Genomic DNA, 18,316 nt, shown 5'->3' on the forward strand with positions numbered 1-18,316 from the left:
AGCTTTATAAAACCTAAATGTCTAGTCACTTTTCCAAAGAAAGCTGCATTGATACGAGGCAGTATAACTTATATATATTTTTTTGCAGGAAGAAGATAAGATAAGATAATCCTTTATTAGTCCCACAGCAGGGAAATTCACAGTATTACAGCAGCAGAGTAAATTTACATTTGAACATATGGTCAAATGCAAAGGTTTGGTTGCCATGACATGTTTTGCTGATTGAAATAAAACTGACAAATTCTCTACAGAGCACATTTTATTACACATTTACTCTTTCTGTGCTAAATTGAGAATATAACACATAAATGCATGTGCAAAAGGTATGGCACATTTTGTATTTTGTTTCTTTCCCCAATATGTTAAACTAAGCAAATAAGTAGAAATTGTGCATTAAAATGCTGTATTTAAGTTTGTTCACTGCAAAGGATGTGTTAACTTATTTTCACTAAGGGAATCAACAAAACATAATTTGACTGTTTGAACTTCTGCACACAGCTGTGAACATATGTGGATTTTGCCCTTTTTCAAGAATGAGGATATTTCTATACTGTGGTGTATACCACAAGTTTTATTATAGCATGGTGGAAACCAGTCCAAGAATGCATGCTGTTACACTCCCAGTCAGCAGAGGTGGCCCTGTCATTAGTGCCTTTGTTGGACATGGAAATGGCTCCTAATTGCAGGTTGCACTTGTGGCAGCCTCCTGCAGGCATTCTTCATTAGTGCTGTAACAATTGCTATGTCAAAGCATACGGATGGCCTAGTGAACAATTCATTTGTCAAAATGCTGTCAACTAAAACAACAACTGCTGGCGCAGACGGGCTGAGGACTAATAGGTCCTTTCCACCCGCGCCCACCCACCTTTAGAGGGGAGAGCTATTATCAATCTCATTATGGGTGGTGCACACAAGCAGGAAACTTCTTTCTCAATGCCATAAACAATGTTGACAGCGCCTGGGGGCTGCACATGCCTGCCATGGAGGTTCCAAAAGACATGTTCTTAATACATATACCTGCTTAACAGTCTGTACTATACTATATATGCCATCTAATGACAGTACAGATGCATTTGGCAAAGTAGTGCAGAAGAAAAGAAATATTGGAGGCATATTTTTTTAGAAAGAGCTTTCCATAATGCATGTGATGTCTTGCTATATTGTAATTTTTGTAACATATAACCATGTTCTCCATATTTGCTGCCTGTAGCCATTTTGGTAGAGTGTAATGGAGGGGGAAGGTGATGTTAATGTTACGCCATCTGGGTTTTTTGTGAGAGTTTTGACAATAGAGTTCTGCAGACGTACTGAAGTCAGTGTTAGTGCCAGAATCAATATTTCATCAAGCAGCCCTGAGGGTATTGCGTATTGGCTCTTCATGATGCTGTGTTGTGTAATGGAGTACGTGAGAGCTGAGCTACTACATCCTTTTCATTAGCGTCAGGTCTATGGTTTCTGGGCTTTAAAGCATTACAGCCAGTGTCTGATAACCTCTGTACAGCATGAGCTACAGGAAAATAGGAACTCTGCAGTTTGGCCCATTGTTTCTTTATTGACCCATTCATTCAACTTGCTCATGTGTCTGTTTATATATTTATTCAATGATGCTTTCATTCACTTCAATAATGCTTTGTGACTTAAAATAGACTCCATCTACCTATTTTGGTGTTGATAACTGATCCAAATTTACAACCCCATTTCCAATGAAGTTGGGGTGTTGTGTAAAACATAAATAAAAACAGAATATGATGATTTGCAAATCCTATTCAACCTATATTCAATTCAATACACTACAAAGACAAGATATTTAATGTTCAAATGGATAAACTTTATTGTTTTTTGCAAATATTCACTCATTTTGAATTTGATGCCTGCAACACGTTCCAAAGAAGCTGGGATGGGGCAACAATATACTGGTAAAAGTTGAGTAACACTCAAAAAACACCTGTTTGGGACATTCCATAGGTGAACAGGTTAATTGGAAACAGGTGATGTCATGATTGGGTATAAAGGGAGCATCCCTGAAAGGCTCAGTCGTTCACAAGCAAGGATGGGGCGAGGTTCACCACTTTGTGAGCAACTGCGTGAACAAATAGTCCAACAGTTTAAGAACAACATTTCTCAACATGCAGTTGCAAGGAATTTAGGGATTTCTTCATCTACAGTCCATAATATCATCAAAAGATTCAGAGAATCTGAAGAAATCTCTGCAAGTAAGCGGCAAGGCAGAAAACCTACACTGAATGGCCATGACCTTCGATCCCTCAGGCGGCACTGCATTAAAAACCGACATCATTCTGTAACGGATATTACCACATGGGCTCAGGAACACTTCAGAAAACCATTGTCAGTGAACACAGTTCGTCGCTCCATCTACAAGTACAAGTTAAAACTCTGCCATGCAACGCCGCCGGCTTCTCTGGGCCCGAGCTCATCTGACATGGACTGACGCAAAGTGGAAAAGTGTCCTGTGGTCTGACGAGTCCACATTTCAAACTGTTTTTGGGAATCATGGACACCATGTCCTCTGGGCCAAAGAGGAATAGGACTGTCCGGATTGATATCAGTGCAAAGTTCAAAAGCCAGCATCTCTGATGGTATGGGGGTGTGTTAGTGCCCATGGCATGGGTGACTTGCACATCTGTGAAGGCTCCATTAATGCTGAAAGGTACATACAGGTTTTGGAGCAACATATGCTGTCATCCAAGCAACGTCTTTTTCAGGGACGTCCTGCTTATTTCTGCAAGACTATGTCAAGCCACATTCTGCACGTGTTACAACAGCGTGGCTTCGTAGTAAAAGAGTGCAGGTACTAGACTGACCTGCCTGCAGTCCAGACCTGTCTCAAATTGAAAATGTGCATCAAGCAAGAATGGGAAAGAATTCCACCTACAAAGCTTCAACAATTTGTGGCCTCAGTTCCCAAACGCCTATTGAGTGTTGTTAAAAGGAAAGGTGATGTAACACAGTGGTAAACATGCCCCTGTCCCAACTTCTTTAGAACGTGTTGCAGGTATCAAATTGAAAATGAGTGAATATTTGCAAAAAAAACAATAAAGTTTATCCATTGGAACATTAAATATCTTGTCTTTGTAGTGTATTCAATTGAATATAGGTTGAAAAGGATTTGCAAATCATCATATTCTGTTTTTATTTATGTTTTACACAACGTCCCAACTTCACTGGAATTGGGGTTGTAAGTGACACATTAAATAAACAGGTTACAGGGTATCATTAAACAATTCCCAGCTTAAAATCAAATTGTGAACTTAATTTCTTGTAGAAACACTAACTACCCACAGAATAAAGTCAGTTATTTCAAGAACCTGAGTGATGACCATGTACTGAGTATTGTAGTATAATGTCATTATTAAGGAATAGGCCAGACTGCTGCTTTTAAGACTTTTTTGTGGTACTTTGTTGATTGAAATTCAAAAGTAATTTTATGTTTTGATAATAATGCCACATAGGCTTTCACAATGACATGAAACATTTAAAAAATGCTTTATTATCATTTCTTAGTGGGGAATTCTGTGGATTTTTCAAAATTTCTGTTGAGATATAAGTCATTAAGGTGGTTTGAAGTGAAATGCTCTACTCTAGAGAAACAGAGTCATAATTGGCTACAGTGGTAGTGATAGGAACCAGACATCAGCACTCTTTAATGCCTCTGTAAGCTATCTCACAGCAAACTGATACAGGGAATGGTTATGAATATGCAGTCTGGTGCATGAAACATTGTTTTACAGTAGTTTTGAGAAGATGTTGGCCTAAAGCGTTTTTTTTTTATTTCTGTCATTGCAGAGAGGTACATAGAGGGTGTTGCAAGGCAAAATAGTTCCCAAAGAAACATTGAGGTGTACCACTTTTTAACCATTAAGTTAAAATATGTATATCCAGAACACGTTTCACTGATTGTATAGAATAGTAAATAAAATGGCTTTCTGTGTTGTACGCATTGCACACTATTTCTGTCACCACCATTGTAAAAAAAATCTGTATGCCTCTACAATGAACCATTTTCATCAAACTGTCTGTCAAGGACTGAGTTATTCAAGCAATTAGAACATTTATGAAATTCCTCTTTAATTCCAGTTGTTTAGACATGGATTATGCTTAGTCCTGGACTAAACTGTAATGTTAGTGGTGATTCACTTGAAATTATTAGTCTAGGTATACAATTAGTCTTGGTCTTAGAGAAACCAGCCCTTGATGTCCAAGTTAGCAATGTTCTCTCCTGGGTATTCTGTATATATCCTGTAGAGGGCACTGTTGCATTTGAGCTTGCGAACAGGAAAGGGTGGAAGTGGTGTTAACATTCCAGAAGAGATGGCAGAGGAGTTAGAGACAGAACTTGAATTTCTCCTCTCCCAGCTTTCTTAAATTCCATTTAATCATGTCTGCACAGGAAGTGCTACAGGTCAGTAGATGGCCTGCTGTTCCTTCTGTACAAAAATGTCTATTATCATTCACACTATGCAGCCATGATTAATCATGCTCCCACGTTCCAGCATCAGTTGAAACTGTGGCCGACGCCTTACCATTTAATCTTCTGTGATTTAACACAGTATAACAGTTTGTCAATGGTACAGCTATAGAGGGAGCAGAGCAAGCCATCAGTTTTTATGTCTTATATCTGCACAAATTTGTTAATTAGGGAAAGTAAGAGTAGTCGCTTTTGTCTAATACTCTGCAGCAGCCAACAACACTAAGAAATATCCTTGGGTGTTTGGTCTGTTTTAGCATACGAATGAATGATTGATCCCACTTGGCACAGAATAATCAAGTGTAGAAGTTAATATCACTGCACAATATTATGCAGCATCAATCATACAGTCATAAACATTTTCCAGTGCAACCATCCGTTTACTCCTCTGCTACTGCTTCTTTTTCATCTGTGGTGTTCAGCCAGAGGAAGTAATGATAGTTCTTCTAAATCTCCCAACAGTACACGCATTATCAAGCAATTTGAGGGCTGCATGCTCCCAGAGCGCTTACTCAGTCTGCCTGTTCATTTTAGCTGAAAACCCTGCAGTGTAAACGAGAAGAGCTCTTTTAATGGCTCACTCAGTAGGAGGATGTGATCAGATGTTATGTCACTGCGGGCTGAAGTACATGTTCATTGTGTGAGCAGACAGGGCTTGTGTAAAGCCACTTCCTTTATGCTCAGCGTGATAATGATAAAACCTACGATAGCAGTGAAGCCTAAACATTGCTATAGAAACAGAGCCCATAGCTCATTATCATAGGTGTGCTTTATTAGAACCTTCTTGGACCTGGACACTCAGGAATTTAATTGGGCCTGTGTTTAAAGTGCACTTATTTTACTCTTGGCTGCTTTTGCCATACATGGACAGCGTGGAAAATAGCCAGGCTGCCTCATAGAATTTACCTGTATGCTTGCTGAATCAGAGTATCATTTATTTTAAGAAAATTATTTTCATCAATTATATGCCTTTGAAGAATGACAAAACATATGTGCGTCTATTGTAATCTGCCAGAGTGCTCTCTGTTTTAACATTATCAAATGTTACCTTTGAACAGTTCTACAAAGAACATTTGATTTCCTTACAATATGTGGATAATTATGTAGCTCAGACAGCAGTGAATGTGGTTGACTGTTAATGACCTGCCCAATACAAAGAAAAGGTTGCTTTAGGATTTTTGAATTGTTGTTATTACAGTTTGACAATTTGTCAGCTTATCAGTTTACTTGGCTGTTATTACTCACGTTGGTATCAGTAAGGATGCAACGACTTCCGTACAGATTAAAAAATCTGAAAAATGAACATTTGGAACAGTGAATTGAAATTCTTAAAAGAATTCCGCTGATTTTTGAGGATTTCAACATAAGTCATTCAATATTAGGGGAAAGTGAGAGTAAACAAAGTTATTTAGAGTGGTTTGATGTAATCTGTTCAATTTGGCAGAAACGTAGCGACTACTGAAGTAGTTTCTTTACAGTGGTGGTCACCATGTCTACAACATATATATATAGTCATTTTAGTCACTGTCCAAAACCACCAGTGAACAGTACACAGCAGTACACATGTCTTCTGGGTTTCCATATGTAATGCTGATAATAGGAAAAAGGTGATAAATTAAAAAAATGTTTTCTTGTTTTCAGTTTTCAGTTTTTTTCTATTTTGTCTTATAGCATTCTGCATGTACCTCTTGATAAATAAATAAATATTAGGGTAAATCCTTTTGTAAAACTATTGCAAAATAATGTCTCGGTCACCAGGCAGCATATTCATAACCATTTTATGTAATACCTTTCTGTGAGGTAGATTTTAGAGGCACTAAACTCTTCAGACATCTACTGTGAATAATTCTGTTGAAATTCTCTGGAATGAAGCATTTCACATCAGATCACTCTGAATGACTTTGTTTACATCTTAATGGCAAAATTATACAGAAATGTAGGAACATTTCCCTTTACAAATGTATTTGTGCAATTTGTGCAAATTGGTGCAGTGATTGTCAGAACTGAGCATCTCAGTGCACCCTATGGGAGTAAAGTGGGGGGTTATGCTATACATACACCTACTCTCAAAAGATTAAACTGTTTTCTGAAGGCACGTATAAATTCTAGGGTGCAGCAAACTTTGAAAAGGTTCTGTTTGAGAGCTTTTATGTATCTGAGCCAAACTGCGTGTGGTGTATAATTAGGACTCAAGATATTTTTAACTCATAGAAAAAAATAAATTTTGACATTTGAAAAGCATTGTTAGAACTATAGCTATAAGTACTTGATGATTTGATATCAACATTTAACAGCTAGGGATAAACATACTTGACTGAAGGCAAAGCAGGGCAGCAATGATGACAACATTAACTAAATAAAATAATTTTTCTGTAGTGATAATTTTTGTAACCTTTGTTTATAAATATAAACTTAAATGTAATATAAATATAATATCTTGGGCAATAAGACTGCACAGTGTTTTCAGCTGTATGCAGGATATAGGTCTGATTAATATGTGATTTGTTGTACCCATCAGATAAAGACAGTATTTCACTCCTGTTAGCTTAGGGTTAGCTATATTTACTTTTAAAGAGTTTGTAATATCAACTACAAACACAAAGTAGACATTAAATTAAAGGTAAAGAAAAGACAGATATAGACTAAATGCATTAAAGAAATAGAACACCGGGTACATTTTGTTTGATAAAGATGTTCAAATACCTATTCTGTGTGATAGATAAATACAGGGGTGCTTGCGGTGAATGCTCCGAACCAGATGGTGTGCACGTTCATAATGGAAAAATAATGACCCAGCTCTGCACGCCAGCACTCTGCAGGAATCCCACTCGTTAGCATCCAGCAAGGCAACTAGATCTGCTACAATGGGACACATGATATGCATAACCCCCCACACGCACACACATGCTATCGTCACTGCTGTCACCATAGCAATACGCTACTTGAGAGAAGATAGCTGTATGTTCTTCAAAGTGTAGCTGTGTAGTACCATGAGCCTGTCATATGGCACTGTTCCCAGTCATGAATGGCTGAATGGAAGTCCAGATCAGTACTAAAAAAGGGATGTTTGAACACAACCTTCATACGAAAGCAAAAAAAAAGAGGGAAAAGAAAATAATTTAAAAAAAAGTTTTTTTGTTATTTTCTGGATCTGTTCCAAACCCAGTTGTTTTTCTATGAATATATGCATAGTGTGTCCAGTTATATATTGCTACCTTTAATAGTTCTGATAGGAACACAGCATCTGAGCTTTGCTGTCTCGTGATTCAGCTTAGTTTTGACATGGCTTACTGGGCTATATTGTGATCCACACTGCACAGAATCGCTATATGCCATTCAGAATCGTATGCTTTGATATTCTGGGACCACTGCAGTGCCTTAATCCAGAGTGCTATCACAGAAGACACTCTTGTTGCCATAACAGCTTTTCTCAGAAGGATAACAGACGCCAGATCCTCATAAAGTTTTAATTGCTGAGCTGATTAGCCACTCTGTTGCTACCAGTGACTCGGTAGCTGAGTAGTTTGTAAAAGGGATGAACTTGATCTACTGCAGCCTCGCAGCTGACAGCTGAATGAATGCAGTGAAACAAAACACCTCAGCACCTGAAGATGTACACTGTGTGTATGTGTGTGTGTGTGTGTGTGTGTGTGTGTGTGTCTGTCTGTCTGTCTGTCTGTCTGCATGTATATGTTGGTAGGTAGCTTTGGGTGCCTTTAAACTTACTTCTTTGAGTATTTGCCTCTTAATCCTCAAAAAAGCAAGTTTTTTTTAATGTAGTGTGCCTGAAACATTTTCTTGTTGAAAAAACTTGTTGGATATTGCGATGACGTTATGAGAAGCAATATATTATGATTATTTATAGTATGTCTCTCAATGGGCATAAGTTGTGAAAGAGAAATCTAATTAACCTCCCCTTTAAGCAAAAAAATATATATATATATATACAATACAAAAGCCTCATTCCTTATTGTGCAAAGTGCAAATACAGAAATGAGCAAACAAGAACTGCAAGGCTGTTAGAAAACAGTCAGCATTCTCTGAACAGCTCCATTTCTGAATAGGCCTACAAAAATTAATCAGTATATATCTAATTCCTTTAAAAGGTCCTTATGGTGATGCAGGTTTTTATGACCATAACCATTACTGTGTCAGTCATGGAGTTTACATACAATTCTGGGAGTGAGAATAATTATGAAATTTGAAGCATTTTTACATGCCAGTAGTTAAGGATAGAGCATAGTTAGGACAGTTTTGGAGGAGTGCACATATGCGTTGTAGCTGGCTCTGTAGCAGAGTGGTTAAGTCACTCATTGTGTAAGATATAGCTAGGGTTCAAGCCTGGCTCACGAGTGCATACCACCACTTTCATATTAGACACAATTTATAATCAAATTACTCTATCGCCTTGCTTGTAATGTAATTTGATCTTTTCTGTCATCGCAGCTATTAATGATTTATTTTTTGCATAGTCATATTGTGACTGCAATAAAAATATGATTTATCCTGCACCCCTAGTGCAATGTTAAAGAACATGACCTAACATAAATTTGAAAAATTGTTTTTTGTTTTATGTCACAAGCTACAATTTTGAATAAGCAAACATAAATAGTCTCCTTTTATTATTACTCTCACATAATCACACTATTGCTGTGCATCCTACAATAAAGGCAGTTTTGCACTTGTTTTATATAGTGAGTTTACAGTAGCACACAGAAAGCTGCCATTCTAAATGCTGATATGTTTTCATTTGACCATCATTAAAATGCATGTGCCCCAACTACTCTGGAGGCGGATTCAAATGAGCTATAGGGGATACATTAGGGTACACATTAGGTATGATAGAGCACTGCAGCCTATGCAAGATTATTTAAGTATTCATATAGAGTTTTATGAAACCACCATGTATTTCTTTTGTGTCATTTGTAAATCTGTAGGTTTGGAGGAAGCACTTCTGTTGTGCATCACATTCTGGACTTCATGTTCAGTTCTGTTATTAATACAAGCCTCGGTAGAATAGAACTGTCAGAGGCATGACTTACTCAAGGAAGTAGTGGGAGGCCATTTGAATTAGGTCCATTAGCAGGAGGTTTAGGAGCAATCAGAACTGAGACAGGAAATTAGTTGAGGGCTAGTAATAAGCACTTCCTTGTTAATGCAAACAGAGGAATGTTAATTTTTGGATTACTCACAAGTGAGAAATAATTGTATTGGTGTGAAGAGATGTTTCCTGTCCTCAGCCTGCCTGGTTCTATGATCTACCCTCCTCCCTCCTGTGTGGGTGTCAGTTGTCACCTGAAGTGTCTGTTTTCCTCTCTCAGGGTCAGTGCTGCGTGACTATGACCGAGGAGAAGCGGCTTGTGTGTCACAGGTGAAACGCATCCCCAAGCCTGTAGACTTGGAGAGACCCCGGGCCGAACTACGGTGGGACAGAGTGACCCTGAGGAAGACTGTGTCAGTGGACGACACACTCTTTCAACAGACACCCAGAGAGCACCACAGACTGCTCAGCCGGCTGGAGAGAGGAAAAAAGAAGCTCAGGAACATCCATGTGAGTAACAGTAATTTTAGCCTAAGTGCCAGCCAGATGTCAGAGAAAGAAAGAGAGAGAGAGAGAGTGGGAGAGAGAGAAACACTGTGTGTAAGGGGTGGATAATGTGACAATGTAATAGGGATATTACAATATTTTATAATACAGTAAGCTTTTCTTGACCATCTTGTGGGTATTGTCAATACTTCTACACCACTGCCAAACTGCAGATTTCATTACAAAGATATTTTGAAGAGGCTGAGAAGTGGTGTAGCTGTCTCAGGTTTTGCCCTGTTGTTGAGTTCAAATCGGACTGATGTCAGAAGTGCAAAAGAGCATAACTGGCCCTGCTTAATTGGCCCTGCTTAATAATTCAAAAAGAATTGATAATAACTGATTTTGGTAATGTTTTTTACATGTGGTGCTACTGTTGCATTGTGTCTGTTTAAACTTGTCAGACATGCTCATAAAAATGACTTCATAATAAAGTTTAAAATTGTTAATAAATTATATTGCAGTATGACTCAGCAATTTAGGCCTCTTTATGCTTCAGAAGAACCAGTGTGGTTATCTAACTGCTTCATTGCTCTGAAAAGTCAAAAGAAGTAGTGAAGTAGTGCTGGTACAAGAAAAGAGAAAGTGAGGATTTCTTGCATAAAACCCAGGAAGCTTTGACAATGTAATCTCTTTTTGATTCGATTTGATTCCTGATACTAGGTTCACAATTTAGTTAAGGATGGGAAATAGAACAATATTTTATCATCATAATAAATCAACATAAGTCAAAATATGCTTTTCTGAGTACTCAAAGTGACTTTACAAAGTGAGCATAGCAAGGCCTGTTTAATAGTATTTAATGCAGTGCAGTTTATACAACATTGAACAAAAATAATTGCAGTTGTTGATTTTTGTATTATTATTTGTATGTGGCACTACAGATTCTGTTTTGTCTGTTTTGCCATTTTGCTCACCCTAGATTTAGTATTGTCATGATGTTGTTGTACAACTTATTAACAACACTATAGCTGGGAAGCAGGAGTGCACAAAGCATTTGCATTAGATTACATGAGTAACAGAATGTCTATTTTACACAGCGATTTTATTTTTTTAAATCATTTCAAGAAAGGATAAGTAAACTCCATGTGTGTTCATGGTTTTCTGAGTGCAAAGGACCAAAGGGTAATCTGAGCTGACATAAGCTATAATGCTTGCTGTTATTTGGGTCAGTCAGACCGGTGCTGAGTGGATAATTTGATTCAATAAAATGGCTGCGTCCTGAGACTGGCCTAGAGGCAGATGTTGTAGGGGTAGAGCCACTCCCAAGGTGAGCATATGCCCTGGGCACAAGCTACACACACATTATGTGACTATATTTCATTTTTTGTCTTTTTCCAAACAGTAGCTTATGATTTCTCTGTATTGCATGTTTCTGGAAACCTGTCTGTTAGAATAGCTCTAAGCTCATACCCCTTTATAGATGAATATTGATTTCTTTACCTTGGGTGTTTTGATATGGTTTCAGTACTTTAGTCTTGCTGTTGCATAGTCACCATGGAAATGGAGTTGTGTAACAACACTACTCAGAACAAAAAAGTGTTTTATTTTACCTTTAACCTGCACTGTAGTTGTGCTTTGCTTAGAGTCAGTGTACTCAATTGGCTTCCTACACCAGTGAGTCAGTGCTTTGAGGACTGCTGGCTGAGTACGGCTAGGTGGCCTTGATGTTCAGAACTTTCGGAGTAGATGAGTCCTATTTGCATACATTTACGTTAATTTGAGATGAACCTCATTTCTTTTTCTAGGAAAGGCTAATGTTAGTTTTTTTTTTTCTATTCATGTAACCTTAAACATCAATAGCAGATTCTGTGTGTCTGGTAGCTGCCCTTACTGCTTGTGTGGGATTCGAATGAAATATGAATATTTATCAGATTGTGCTGTTTCACTGGATTTCTTTAAATGTAGAGTGGCTTGGCTTGACTTTGTAATGTAAACATGAGGTAAGACTTTAAAAGTGAATCATTTCATTACTATTTTCGTTACAACTTTGCGATGTAACTTGGAAGCAAATGATGGTCTCACTCCCTTATTCTCTGTCACATATTCAGAATCATGAACTAAAGTCAACTGAAACAACGTCCATCCATTTCTTTTCTTACATTAAAACATTCCAGTCTGCCCAGTTAAGTCATCATGGAGAGGATCAGTTAGACTCTTAACCAGCAGCAAACAGATTTTATTTAAATATGTAGAATAGGGGTCTCAAATTCAAATAACCTGAAGGCCACTTGCCAGGTGGTCTTCGTCAAGAGGGCCTGGTAGAAAGAGTGTAGGGAATACTGTCCTGTTATATTTTTGCAAACATAAATTTTAAATACATATAAGCACTCATTTAAGCGCATCTTTATCTATACGTAGCAAGTCTTCTGGAAACACAAACCGCTACTACTACTACTACTACCACTATGTAATACGTGTGTGTGTACATATACATATACTACACTATATACACACGTGTGTGTGTGTATATATATCTTATATATATATATATATATATATATTTGGCAGACTGGGGTGGTGGTGCCTCTTTTTAAAAAAGGGGACCGGAGGGTGTGTTCCAACTACAGGGGAATCACACTCCTCAGCCTCCCTGGTAAGGTCTATGCAGGGGTACTGGAGAAGAGAGTCCGGCTTATAGTCGAACCTCGGATTCAGGAGGTTTCTGCCCTGGTCGTGGAACACTGGACCAACTCTTCACCCTCTCCAGGATTCTGGAGGGTTCAAGGGAGTTTGCCCAACCAGTCCACATGTGCTTTGTGGATCTGGAGAAGGCATTCGACTGTGTTCCCCGGGGTATTCTGTGGGAGGTGCTTCGGGAGTACGGGGTACATGGCTCTTTGCTACGAGCCATTCAGGCCCTGTACAAACAAAGCTGGAGTTTGGTTCGCATAGCCGGCAGTAAGTCAGACTCGTTCCCAGTGAGAGTTGGACCCCGTCTATCCATTTTTATAATTTCTAGGCGCAGTCAGGGGATGGAGGTTGTCCGGTTTGGTGACCTCAGGGTCACATCGCTGCTATTTGCAGATGATGTAGTCCTATTGGGGACATCAGGCCGCGAACTTCAGCTTTCACTGGATCGGTTTGCAGCCGAGTGTGAAGCGGCCGGGATGAGAATCAGTACCTCTAAATCCGAGACCATGGTTCTCAGGCGGAAAAGGGTGGAGAGCCCTCTCTGGGTCGGGGATAGGCTCTTGCCTCAAGTGGAGGAGTTCAAGTATCTCGGAGTCTTGTTCACGAGTGAAGGTACAAGGGAGCGGGAGATTGACAGGCGGATTGGTGCTGGGTCAGCAGTGATGCGGGCTCTTTACCGGTCTGTTGTGGTAAAGAAAGAGCTGAGGCATAAGGCAAGGCTCTCGACTTACCGGTCGATCTACGTTCCCACCCTCACCTATGGTCATGAGCTTTGGGTAATGACCGAAAGAATAAGATTGCGAATACAAGCGGCCGAAATGAGTTTCCTCCGCAGGGTGTGTGGACTCTCCCTTAGAGATAGGGTGAGAAGTTCAGTCATCCGGGAGGGACTCGGAGTAGAGCCGCTGCTTCTTCACGTCGAGAGGAGCCAGCTGAGGTGGTTCGGGCATCTGGTTAGGATGCCTCCTGGACGTCTCCCTCGGGAGGTGTCACAGGCAAGTCCACCTGGGAGGAGACCCCGGGAAGACCAGGACACGCCGGCGTGACTATATCGCCCAGCTGGCCTGGGAGCGCCTCGGAATCACCCTTGGAGAGCTGGTGGAAGTGGCTGGGGAAAGGGAGGTCTGGGATTCATTGCTTAGGATGCTGACCCCGCGACCCGAACCCCGGAGAAGCGGAAGATAATGGATGGGTGGATGGATGGATATATATGTGTGTGTGTGTGTGTGTGTGTGTGTGTGTGTGTGTGTGTGTGTGTGTGTGTGTATATATATATATATATATATATATATATATATATATATATATATATATTCATATATATATATATATATTCATATATATGTGTGTCTCATAATATATATATATATATTATATATATATATATATATATATATGAGAGTGCTCTTGTGCTCTTTCTTTAGTCAAATTTCCACACAACCCCTCTAGAAATGGAAATGGAGCATTTGCCATTTGCTTTCAGCACACTTCTCAAAAGAACATAAAGTCCTCTGAGACAGTCAAGTGAAATCATAGCACTCAAGGCTGACTGGTTTCAGATCCATACATTCAGTGAGACTCAATAGGAATTTACTGACCAGCTGGAGATGATTTCCTAGTCTGGAAAATTTCTTTTATTGTAAGTCAATTCTTGACTTTTTTCCTTATTGCTCATTAACAAGGGGTCAGAAAATTGTCAAGACACTAAGTGTATGGGCGTACTCTTACTCATAATTTTGTATTTGACATAGCAAAGATTGAGTTTCTTGTTGCTCAGGTGTTTTTCCCTTTTTCTCCTTCGTCTTACCTACTTTACATAATGAAGTGTGCCATAATACAGTGGTGCGTTGGACTCCTGGATTTCTGCCAAGGAGCACTGTTTCTGGGAAGTGATGCAGAGGAAAAAGAGAATGATAGATAAATCTAGTGCAGTCCACTGCCTCAGTTGTGTTTGTCATTCTCTGAATGTGATTCTGGATGAGTTGTCAGGCTTTATAGCTGCATGGCAGAAGAAAACACAGTGACACAGATATTCCAGCATTTTCCACCTCCACCTCTCCGGCGTGAATCAATGGAAAATGGTAGCGGAAAGCTCTTTTGTTATGCTGAACACCACAGTGAATAGCAAAGGCTTTGAAATTGAAATGCCCCTGAAACTGTACTTGAAACATTTATCATGTGCCAAAAGGCATTGTAAGGCATTGTGATCATATGTCCAGATAAAGTCTCTCACCTGCTGCACTGTATGGATAGTCCATGATCTTAAATGTTCAGGAGGAACAATAAAAGCCATTCTTTGTCTAAAATTCAATATCACAGGACATAGAATCTATAGAATGAAGTTATTAGGCCATAGTCCACTTATTATTGAAACTGAAACATGGTGACCTGTTATTATTTTTCTCTTTTAGGTTTGGGTTATGCCTTTTTGAATATATTCACATCAATGTCATTTTGGATAAAAGTTAAGTAAATAACACCTTCTCAACAGAGGTGATATTGGGTGCTACAGTGCAATGCAGCAATTTATTGCGCTTACTCAACCTTGTTGCCATGGAGCTTGGTTTAGTGAGGGTTTGTGGCTTGTGTCTTTTTGCTGAAGGTGCTCTTGAAAGAGACTGAGATGTTGTTAGACAGACAGCATGAGAACCTGTCTTTCCAGTTTCATTCTCAGAAATGGCTTCATCACACAGATACATCCGTATGTGCTTTGGGCATTTTGTGCTAATTTACTGGAAAATGAAGCATGGATAGCTGGTCCAGTATCACTTAGAGTGCTTGTTTTTTGATGCTTATTAATATATGAGATACTGCAAAATGGTCAGAGCATTTACAAGTGTCATTTCTTATATACAGAATGTAATATGATACCCCATAAAAAAAGAACACAATGTCATTGGTGTGAAACACTGCTTTTATAAATCATTAAAAGCTATTTGAGTTCTAATGGTGGCACCTGATGGAGAATTTTCAGCCTGCTAAAGGTGAGTGAGTGAGTGAGTGAGTGAGTGAGTGAGTGAGTGAGTGAGTGAGTGAGTCAGTCAGTCAGTCAGTCAGTCAGTCAGTCAGTCAGTCAGTTTGTCAGTCAGTCAATTTGTTACAAGTCAGATTCATGAGGTGCATCACATCTAAAAATATCTGATGAAACACAGGAAGCATTAGCACAAGTTTCTCAAGGACCATCACGATATTTTAAAATGGAGTTGAGTTTACTGTGTACTGATGGATGTAGAAAGAGCCTGTTCAGGAAAATTTGTTCTCTCTGCGATGCAATTATCATTTCACCTGGAGCTATTTCACCACTTTTTTCACTCTCTCCTTTTTTAGAGTTGTCAGGAGAAGTGTTCTATGTGCTAGTACTCTAGCTGTGGCTACTTTCTGTGCCACCTCCAGCTCCCAGCCAACACCTCTGCCATTACTTTGTTATTGGCTGTTCTTACATCTACGCACTTCCACTCTTCTCTTCTCTTCTCCTCTCTTCTCTTCTCTTCTCTTCTGTTTTCATTTTCTCCTCTCTTCTCAAGGATGTTTATTTTTTAGTCTATACTTTTTTTCTATTCTCTTCTGTTCTCTTGTCTACTCATCTTTCTTCTACTCTCACCTATTCTTCTATTCTTTCATATATTCTTCTCATCTACACTTTTCTTTCATCTACACTCATCATCTCTTTTTTCTTTCTTCACGTACTCTTAACTACACTTCTCTGTTGTTTTTTTTTTTTACTTTGCTCTTCTCTTCTTCTCCACATTGGTCTCTGGCCGGACTGTCAGAAGCTTATCAGTCAAATCAAGCAGTCAGATTCACTACAGAACTCACTATGGCCCACTAAGTCAAATGCTGCTGCTGTCAAGTCCCGTCCAGTTTTTTTTTACATTTTTTTTAAAAATGTGGCTTGATTTGTTAGTGCACAGAATATGAAAATTTACTTCTTAAAGATACCATAAGGGGGCAAGCTTGCCCTCTCACTGCTGCCTAACTGAAGCTGTTGTTTGGCCCAAGGTGACAGAAGAAAAGAACAACATGACTTCAGAGCCACGTTGCACCAATGCATCTTGACAGTGTGGGTAACATGAATGAGACTATGACAGTTTTTTCCCTTTCAGACACACTTTTCGTCTGTCTGCATAAGCATAAAACATTTTGGCACATTAAAAAGAAAATTAACCCTCAGAATAGGTCACAATGATCTGAGTTAGAGTGCACAATGCTATAAACTAAAAGTTAGGTATCACTGAAATAGGCTGAGATAAAGCAAAGTCAATATTTGACCTACATATTTTTTCTTTTTTAATTGTGACTTTGATTTGTAATAAACTACCCTGAGTACACTATGTTTCTAAACAGTGCTTTTTATTCCAGAGAAATGTATCCATTAACATTTGAATTTCTCTTCAAAACAGCCTGCTTATCCATAGGTCTTTTTATTGCCTTTTCACAGTGGGAGTTTTTCCTGTTACTGTTCCCCTCTCGAAAGTACTTTCACACGTTCCTCAAATTTGTGAAATTCAGTTTTGATGTTAGTGTTTTGAGTCAGTTATCTGTGAATTGTCACAATCTACACAGTGCTAGCAATAAAGGCTGCTGCCACCTGGGCAAACTCCCCAGAGAGCGCCTTTCAGGATAAAGGAGTGCTACTGTTTTCTCCAACAAAACATGGGCGCTCTTGGTATGACAGCATTCTAATGAATAATGAAACAGAGCAATTTGCTAATGTGTTGCAAAACGCCTGCCCCATATGAAAGCAGGTTGTCACCTAGACTTATAAAACGGCTGTGTCGGCCATGAATTTCAGCAGTCACTTAATATTGCAGCCACAAGGGCAGGGAGCTGCCAGGCTGGGCTGCCAGAGGCATCACCATGGCCCCCCTCTTCCTCCCAGTGCAGGAGCGCGAGCTCAGCTATGAATGCTAGCATTGCTCTCCTAATTAGGCCTGGGAGAGGTTTAACAACCATGCTACAGTTTAGCCCGCTGACAAATAGAAAAATAAAAGCCTTGTTCAAATTAGCACAGTGAAGTGAGAAGTTCTAGGAGCCCCGGACTGTCTCGGCTGTCGGCTTGAAGCTGGCCCAGCCTAATCTACGCAAAGAGGTTATTTCAGTTCAATTTAGTTGAGACTCGCTCCTCTGATTTGTAGCTCAGAACAAACTTCACTCTCAGCTGTGTACTACGCGTATGATCAATTAGACTTTTAAGAGTAGGGTCAAGAGGCAGGAGCCTCCTCATGTAGTCCAGGGGGCTTATTAGATGAAGTGGGCATCAATTATAGATTCTCTAAAGCAGAGCCATTAGCATTCATTTTTCGGTCTCTAAATCCTTACCATTTACAATGCACCCACAGCAGACAAACCACAGAGACTGAATTAATGACTGCAGTTAATCTAAGGCCAACATCCTACAAATTTCTCAAGGGCTGCAGTCATTTTTATACTAAATTACATCCTGGGCTTGTATTATTATGTGCTCCAAGCATTGTGAGATAAATATTATATGGACAGTGAACAGGTTACAGACAGTCAATTGCATCATGTAAATTTTTTAGTTAGAGCATATTGTGCTACTGAAAGGAATCAGATCTGCCTCATAATGTAAGCAAGCCATCTTATCAGTGGAC

At 39.2% G+C, this 18,316-nt stretch overlaps 1 protein-coding gene across 2 annotated transcripts in view; it reads left to right on the forward strand.

Annotated features, from left to right (window-relative positions):
- The window catches only part of ankfn1 (ankyrin repeat and fibronectin type III domain containing 1), a 91,298-nt gene that overhangs the window by 6,635 nt on the left and 66,347 nt on the right, over nucleotides 1-18,316 (forward strand). For both annotated transcript variants that reach the window (XM_017724344.2, XM_017724345.2), the window contains exon 5: nucleotides 9,808-10,037. In XM_017724344.2, the coding sequence (XP_017579833.1) occupies nucleotides 9,808-10,037 (230 nt within the window). The remainder of the gene's footprint in view (nucleotides 1-9,807; nucleotides 10,038-18,316) is intronic.

Source organism: Pygocentrus nattereri, chromosome 13 (assembly GCF_015220715.1).
Source record: "Pygocentrus nattereri isolate fPygNat1 chromosome 13, fPygNat1.pri, whole genome shotgun sequence".
NCBI classification, from domain to species: domain Eukaryota; kingdom Metazoa; phylum Chordata; class Actinopteri; order Characiformes; family Serrasalmidae; genus Pygocentrus; species Pygocentrus nattereri.